Genomic DNA, 9,336 nt, shown 5'->3' on the forward strand with positions numbered 1-9,336 from the left:
CGTACACCTAACCGCGCGCACGCCAACGCGCGCACGCATGCACGCATGCATACGAGCGCGCGCATGCACGCACACGAGCGCTCGCACCCACTCACCTGATGACATCGGGTGGCATCTTCCCCACCCAATTGCTGAGAGCGTCTAGGTTCACTGGTTTGATCACCTGGTCTGAGCTTCTCTCGACGCTGATACGGTAAAATAATAGCAAAACTTTAAATGTATATAGAGAAATCATGAAAGTATTTCCGCTAACATTAGGATCCACAATTGAAATATATATTTCGTAAATATAGCCTCTAAACACTAAACAACAAGTCAAACGGTAATATACTGTAAGCTGCTTTAACAGAAGGCCAGGCAATCTCGTTTGCTTTGTAATATTTTGTCTAGAATAGTTCAATGTTCACGTGTCCTCTTTTTTGCTTTTCAAGATTCTCATATATGAGTATATACGAGTTTCTAGGGGGCCTTATGGTGAAATTGTAGCTGATAGACTGGACAACTAATCTCGTATGCATGCCAGGTGATAGTATGTGCATGAGTATAAATAAATATATAAATATATATTAATATATAATAATGTATATAAACATTGCCAGGCATTATGTTTGTGGTGTTTTAAAACAATCTAGTTTTGTTTTGTTGATGTTTATTAGGTATTAAGGGCATAAAAAGAAATAAGTTAACCTAGAATAGGGTATGTATTTGTCTAGATTGCAGTCATTTAGGCATAATTATATGTATATTTTATATAAACAATGGACCGCACCAATATTCTACCAACAACAAGCACTTTTTTCCTTAATAAAAAAAAAACATATTTAAGAACCTAAATAGCCTAATTTCCCAGTAAATACTAATTATATAAGAACCGTTTTAGGCTAACTTGGAAAAATGTAGGTTGTTATACGCAGGTTTTTACTGTATATGGACAATATTGTAAATTGTAATGTCAATTGTAATTGTATGTGCAATTTACAAATTCATATGGGTGACTTTATTGTACGTACTCTTATTCGTTTCCTTATTTTCTGAGTAGTACCCTCCCAAAAATGGAAATATATACATATTAGAAATCGTTGAGATTTTTACATTTCCAGAGATTATAAACCAAATTAAAGATGATAAATTGTGGAAGACGTGGCACACTCGCACGCACACAACTACACTGCACCAGATGTGCCGTGGACTTAATAAATATCGCTAAGGTTACCCATGCATAACCTGTCAATTCATAAACGATAGACACTCAACCTACGGGCCATCGCGTATATGTACATTGAATTGTTATATAGGCTCAGAGAATGTAAGCTGCTTACGAATTATATATCAGACATGCAAGTCATGCTGCATCAACTGGCATGCATGTAACGTCTAGCAATGTACAGTCACAGGTGTGACGTCACGCGTGGGCCAAGTATAGGCTGTCCTGTAGGCATCAGCAGCTCTTCCTGGTTCATGAATGCAGACTCACGGCAGCGATCTTAAAATTTAAAGTTGGCGTAACGTGATCGCCCTCTCGAAAGTCCAGTCACAGTAGCCGTGAAGCGAGTGCCCGGGGGAGCGTCGGTGGTAGCTACGACAGCCAAGTATAGGTCTATGTCCGCATAACTCGTTATTCTCGCGGTATGAAATCATGGTCGAGTTTTATTCTTTACTAAGCTGCGCGTGCCTAATCTCTCATCAAATAAAGGTCGCCAACCCAAATTCTTTATTGCAGTCTGGTCGAGATTTAAATCGACCCTGCATGCGAGTCAACTCGCACCCTATATATAAATAATCTTATAGAATATGTCACGGTACAACGCCCTACATTGTGCGGGTGCTAAGCAAATAATACGGAATTTGCATGGGAGACAGTAGGCTAGCTGATAGCTGCATGGCGCCGCCTCTTTGTGTGTCTGCCGTGGCGGTGGCGGTTCATTTGCTTGGTAGCAACACAGGGCCGTAGCCTCTAGGGGGGGGGCAAGGGAGGCAGCTGTCCCCCTAGATTTTGGAGCAAAATTTAAAAATAGGTTTATATTAGCTAATAATCGTAAATAACCCTAACTTGATTTTTTGATTACTTATCCTTGAAAGCCTTGTCTCAGACCCACCATATACCGCACTATGGACGTCGATCAAGAGCTGCGCTCGTCGCTCATCATTACGCAGTTGAGTCATGAAATTTTGCCTCCCCCCCCTAGGAATTTGCTCAGCCTACGGCCCTGCAACTACACACATATCACACCACACACCACACACACACACAAACACACATACACAACACACCACACACACACACGTGCGGCGCGGCTGCGTGCTGCGCACACACACAACACACTACACAAACACACACACACACAACACACACACACACACACACACAACACACCACCACCTACACACATTTACGTTACACCTATACGCTGCGCACGCCATACGGCGCGCACGCATGCACTGCATGCATACGAGCGCGCAGGAATGCACGACACTGGAGCGCTGCGCACCACTCACCTGATGACATCGGTGGCATCTTCCCCACCCAATTGCTGGAGGTCTAGCGTTCAGCTGGTTTGATCACACTGGTCTGAGCTTCTCTCGACGCTGATACGGTAAAATAATAGCAAAACTTTAAATGTATATAGAGAATCTGAATGAAGTATTTCCGCTAACATTAGGAAGATCAATTGAAATATATATTTCGTAAATATAACCTCTAAACACTAAACAACAAGTCAAACAGGTAATATTACTGTACGCTGCTTTAACAGAAGGCCAGGCAATCTCGTTTGCTTTGTTATATTTTGTCTAGAATAGTTTCAATGTTCACGTGTCCTCTTTTTGCTTTTCAACATTCTCATATATATAGATTCTCGATATCTATGTCTTACATGGACATATATTATTCATTGTAAAATATCATCAATTTCAGTTTTATACTGCCTGGACATCGTGTTTGCTAAACTTATTTTAATTTGTAACGCTGTAAATATCTAGTTTTTGTAATAAACTTTATCTATCTATATCTATCTATCTATCTATCTATCTTAATCTATTCATCTATCTATCATATCTATCTATCTATCTATCTATCTATCTATCTATCTATTCTATCTATCTATCTATCTATCTATCTATCTATCTAATCTATCTATCTATCTATCTATCTATCTTTATCTATCTATCTAATCTATTGACTTATTCTATTTATCTATTATCTATTTATATATATATATATATATATATATATATATATATATATAGCTACACTTATATATACACAGCTATATATTTATAGATAGATAAATAGGATTGGAATTCCTCTCATCTGCACTCACTTGGAAAGAGAAATCTTCTTGCCTATGAGCTCGTCGTGGTGCAGAACTGAGTCATGCCATGGAACATCGAGGAACTTAAGAATCTTGCGGAGTTCTGTCTCTGGATGCAGCACCAACTGTTCGTAATACACGTGCATGCAGCGCGTGGGACCCACCTGTAAACAGCATGCGATGTCTATCAGCATCATTAACAACAACAACCACAACAACTACATCAACAAATACAACAATAACAACAACAACAACAACACAGACAACAGTAACAACACAGACAACCGCAGCAGCAGCAGCAGCAGCAGCAACAACAACAACAACAACAATAACAACAACAAACAGCGCCAACAACAATCAAAAACACATACAATGACAACGACAAGCAACAACAACATTAACAACAACACACTCAACGACAAAAAACAACGATCACCTAAACAACAATAAATTTCGTGTGTCGGGGGCGTGCGTGTGTGTGTGCGCTTGCCTATATATGTGTGTGACCGTAAGAAACGCCTCACATCCCACGTCTTGTAATCGCGAGACCCATCAAGCCCCTGACAGCGCCATTGCGTTGTACTAAGAGCAAATAATACATTAATTATGCATTAATAATACATTAATTATGCTGGATTATTAGCTCTTGGTTGTACTAATAGACACGTATAGTCCGACCATTCGTGCATCAATCGTGCATCTGCTGCATTACAACGCGCCATCAATGCTGACCTCCTCGCATTGCCTGTGCATCGCCAACATGGCCAGATTCCAGCGGGCCATGCACTGCCTGTAGCTGCGCAGGTCGAAGCCCGAGATGGTGACGCCGCGCGTGATCACCGAATGAACGGTGGCGCGACCGTCGCGCACCATCAGCAGGAACTTGGCGCCGGGAAACATGTCGGCGAGGTAGGTGGCGCTCTTCATCATGAACGGGTCCTTGTTGCAGAGCCGCGGCGCTGGCTCGCCGTGCTGCGCGATCACCTTCAGAATGAAGGCGGCGACGGCGTCGTCGATGACGTCGCGTCGCAGGCCGGCCGCCTCGAGGCGCCACACCTCGCGCGGCGACGCGTACCACTGGTTGCGCATGCCGACGAGACGCGGCAGCACTCGCGACTCCTCGCCACAGCGGATGTCCGGGTGAGCGTCGAGCATGACGCGCATGAGCGTCGTGCCGCTGCGCGGGACGCCTCCTATAAAAATGATCGGTACGTCGCGGCCGTACGTGAACACCCGGTCGGCGCCGACGACGCTGATCGTGTCGCCGGGTGGTGGCGCCACCGTAGAGAGGTTTTGCGGTGCGGCCGCCTTTGGCGTGATCGCAATCGCTGGTGGCGTGTGCGTGTACTGATTGAAAGCCAACACGAAGGTGCATGCGAGCAAGCCGCATATCGTTTTCTTGAGCGCCGACGACATTGCGATGGCTCCAGTCGTTCGTCTGCAGCCAGCCACGGAGAACGAGATCGGCATGCAGTGCCTGTCGAGGCGGCGTTTCACGCAGTGGGCGTAAGCCTTAACAAGTGTCAACGCGAACGAGAAGACATCAACAGGTGTCTCCAGGCAAAGTTCAATCTATCTCTTCTCCTCGCAGCATCCTTTTGCTCGCAGCGTCTTTTCTCGTCGACGTTGCAGCAATGCGGTGTCAATTGTCGTAGTGCGTGTGCACGCCGCCAGCTCAGTCATGCAGGCAGAGAGGTGAGAGCCATGCCCGCTGGTTATCGCTACGGGACGTCTTGCCTCATACTGCGACTTCGCTCAGCACACCTGCGGTGAATAGAAATTCCGTGTTAGATTCGGAGCGCTCCGCTGCAATGCGCTCGCTCGGCGGGCACCCGGTTAATTCTCTTCCCGTCCGACTTGTCCCGTAATCTGATGTTCACTGCCACACGAGAGGCTTTTTTGAAACGATCGCTGAATCGTACTGGATTTTCCAGTTTTCGCCGGGCGCTCGCAGACGGTTGCTGACAGTGAGTACCGCGTGAATGGATAGATCGCTTGTGCGTTATACCGCCGTTCTCACGCGATAACTCCCGAAATGTTTCATATTTCACATAGCTGCACATAATGCTAGTCAAAGCCCCCAGATTATCATTGTAAAAAAATCTCGACGACAAGTGAGTGCCCTGAACGCCTTTTCAGCTCTGTTCGTGCGGTAGACGTCAACGACGGCGATTGAACGGTAATTTATTTTTCTTTGTACCGATAGAGTTTGTTGCACCGGCCGTGAGAGCTATAGCTTTTATCGTACCAAACACAAAAGACTAGGGCACGCTAGACTACATTCCTACGTTGTATTTCAGTGAATAATAATAATAATAATATAAATAATAAAAATAAAAATAATAATAGAAGGAGAAGAAGAAGAGGAAGAAGAAGATTAAGAAGAATATATAGTTATGGTAACATTAGTATTATAGGCCTAATCACGCATGCCCCCACCGCCAGCCCCACATGAGCCTGGTTGGGTTTCACGTGAGAAACCTCGACTCTTGTTGATGGCATCTTTAATTCAACTAATCGTACAATTATAAACATAATTACAGAAAATTTTCATCAGTTTAGTTGATCAATTTCCGAACGACTAGGCTCGATTGTCTTCGAAAACGTGTGCGCAGATAGGCAAGCGAAGCATCTGAATTGAAATTTAATCCAAATGGCTGCATGCTTTTTGCGAGTTCTTAATACCGACCGGCGGGCGTCCCGCATAATGCGTTTATCAGGCATGAGCGTGATATCACATAATTATAAAGTAAAATACAAGTCGGCCTAGAAGATAGTCCCCGCTTTTATTACGGAGCCAGCTAATTTATTTTCGGAACTAAATCTTGCATGTGCGTGCAGTAGCTGATGCATGTGTTATCACGTGAGCGATTGTTCATCACTTCTGTACCGGCAGAGACGTATTGTATAGTATTGTATAATATTGTATAGTATTGTATAGTATTGTATAGTATTGTATAGTATTGATAGTATTGTATAGTATTGTATAGTATTGTATAGTCGCCGCAAGTAAAATTAATAAGACTGATTTTTTCAAGTCAGCAATTAGTGCCAAGAAACAAAACTACCGGATACCATTCGGTTCTGCGTCGTACGCGGTGCGTTTACTGCTGTTCCTTGCAGCTACTGTAGGAGCTGTATATTTCGCGGTGATTTAATTTTCGCAAATTTCGCGAACGCGTCCGCGACCGCGAAAATAACAACACGCGAATAATTCATACCGAATGATACCGAATAATTCAGAGTTCACGGACCGCGAAATTAACCACTCGCGAAATTGTCCGTCAAGTTTGAATTCGCGAAAATATCTGTACGCGAAAAATACGGCTTATACAGTATTTAAACTACACTGTACCCGGTGTGCCGTTGCGGAACCAAGGGCGTCGAGGTCAGTCTATAGAAGGCATACAACAGTAACCTTCTGCATGCAAATTGTTGCACTATTTGGTCCCTAGAAAAGATTTTTTTTTTAAATTTTTCATGGTGAAATTCGGCACTAGAGTGCAATAATTTGCATTATGCACACAGGATAGATGCCTCGTGGACGTCTAGAAAGCATTAGAAGTAAGGTTGGTATTGTCGTGTAATTGTGCTATTCCGACAAGTGGCGTAGCCATGGTGACCGGTCGCCCATTTTTGTGTTTGAAACTGGATCCGACTACTCTGTAGAAATGCGCATCATATGGCTGGCAAAAGTTGCGAGCGGAGTATAGAGCATGAATCTGTGGTTATTTAACATGAATAAAGTGTATGTTATGTTATGCGACGAAACACTGTGGGTATTTTGAAGCAATTTCTGCTCGATGCTCATTCAGGCCTGCTGCCTATGGACGCCTTCTACTGTTGTACGCCACCTATATTGTAGCCGGAAAAACCAGTCAAGTCTCGCGCACGCACGAGGACGGAATCGGCAATAAGTTGGAATTCCCCCAGGCAAAATATCTGGATCTACCACCATCAGACGTGAGTTAGCAGGAAAAACTCGCGTTTTCACGGTCGCAAATACAATCGCGTAAATTTGTCTACACTCTTCAGTAATTACCGTGTTAAATGAAATAGATATCAGCAAGATACGATCAGTTGATACGAGATTATTTCTTAGATATACTGTAATACGACTTACATTATAACTGAGATATACGTCATACGGCATTTTCCTAGGCCAAACTATGTTATACCCATAAACACTGTGAATATAGGATTTTTAAACACTAATTATTCCATGGTATAATATGATAATAGACATGATAATAAAGGAATTAAATATAATTAACTATGTTGTGTGCTATATGCGAGATACGTACGCCGAGGATTGACACATTGTGTCTTCCAATCACAGCCTACGCCGCACCTCTCTATAATATAATATAAGGTGGGGACCCATCACAGTACCAAATCTCCGATCTCAGGAACTAGGGCATTCTGCTAAGCTAGAACGGTTTCCTACGATAGAGTTTGGCACAAAAACGAAAATAGCACGCCGTTTAGCGCACGGCGCTACGTCCTTCTGTTGCATTTTGGCATCTCCGTAATCGGAATATGCCCCGCCTTCTTCGTTGATGGGCATGAATGGGGCATCAACGACGTGACCCGTTACTGCGTGTAGGTGTTTGGCGAGACTGTTTGCTTTTCGTAAATAATGAAAGGCCCGGCCGATGCAGTTCGCACCGAAGTGGAAAAATTAGGTTAACAAATTATTTTTACCCGCTTTCGGAAGTGAACGAGTGCGTCATTCATTGAACATTGAGGTTTTTCTTAAAATTAAATAATTTCGAAAATCCCTAACCGCGCTACTCGATTGTTTTAGCCAATGAACGTAACTGTGTTTGTGACGTCTTGCCCGCAGGCACCTCGCAACCCGCGTGTTTGTTTACATAATTTATATTATAGCTTTGTGACGTACGGTGTTCGGGAGTTTTGCGATGATAACCTCGTAATTTCTCACATTTCTTAAGGTGCATGGAACATTTTACCAATTTAGTGATGTCAGTTATTCACGGATATGTCACAGTAAGTACTAACCGTATATGTTTCACATACGTTCACCTATTTTGCACACAGGCGGTCGATCATTGTGAAAAATTGTGTAAAGATTTATTTTTATTGAGACCTTTCAAGCCCTTTCATCAGTCTTGTACGTCAATGCACGTGCGCCAAGAGCCATAAACTCAACACAATTTCATCTCTGTTATTGTTTACGCCTGAATGCGTGATTGATCAGGGAGGGGGTGCATGTAAGAGAGAGACATTTTCTTTGAGGTTCCGAAAAACACAATTCCACTTGACAATTTCATGGGCCATTTCATGGGCCATGGGCAATTTCATGGGCCATGGAAGCTCTGCATAATGGACCCCCAACAAGCCCTTTGACTGACTAGTCAAGAAATTCAAAGGTCTGTATGTTGCTCTTATTTAGCCGCCGATAGTTCTTATTTAGAACAAAGTCTTCATTGTTATCTTCTAAAACTACAGACCACCCGCTGACCGCTGTGGAGACGTGCGCCGGGCTTCGAATTTGGCGCACGTCTCCGCTGCGGACAGCGCTTCATACTTGAACATCCCCGCGGTCGCGTGCGCATATCTCGCGGAACTGCGCGTCTCATCCGCGCGCTGCGCACGGGATCAACAGCAAAGCTGTGTCACGCAATCTTGTATCATGTCTCTCTGGATACGAACCCTTAGCGAATGCTGTACGAAAATACGGCCAAAAAATGATATAAATTGCTTGTGTTATAGTCCTTGTTTCTTACAAATACTCTACACATGCATGTTCTTAATTCCTACACATACTGTGTTTCTAACACATACTCTAGCAGTAACTCTAATTGTGTTATACAAAAAACGCATCAATACTAGTAGTGACATATTTTGATACTATACATACTCACGCACGCACGCACGCACGCACACACGCACGCACGCACGCACGCACGCACGCACGCACGCACGCACACACACACACAGACACACACACACACACACACACACACACACACACACACACACACACACATATATATACTTA

General features: G+C 43.6%; 1 protein-coding gene across 1 annotated transcript in view; it reads right to left on the reverse strand.

The window, feature by feature from the left end:
- LOC106805393 (protein-tyrosine sulfotransferase 1-like) overlaps positions 1–9,336 on the reverse strand; it is a 13,211-nt gene that overhangs the window by 3,584 nt on the left and 291 nt on the right. The window contains exons 2-4 of the mRNA XM_014806958.1: positions 4,044–5,075; positions 3,321–3,475; positions 96–185 (exon numbers count right to left, since the gene is read on the reverse strand). Coding sequence (XP_014662444.1) covers positions 96–185; positions 3,321–3,475; positions 4,044–4,781 — 983 coding nt within the window. The 5' untranslated portion in view covers positions 4,782–5,075. The remainder of the gene's footprint in view (positions 1–95; positions 186–3,320; positions 3,476–4,043; positions 5,076–9,336) is intronic.

The sequence above is a fragment of the Priapulus caudatus genome, unplaced genomic scaffold (genome assembly GCF_000485595.1).
Source record: "Priapulus caudatus unplaced genomic scaffold, Priapulus_caudatus-5.0.1 Scaffold112, whole genome shotgun sequence".
Classification (NCBI taxonomy): Eukaryota; Metazoa; Priapulida; class Priapulimorpha; order Priapulimorphida; family Priapulidae; genus Priapulus; species Priapulus caudatus.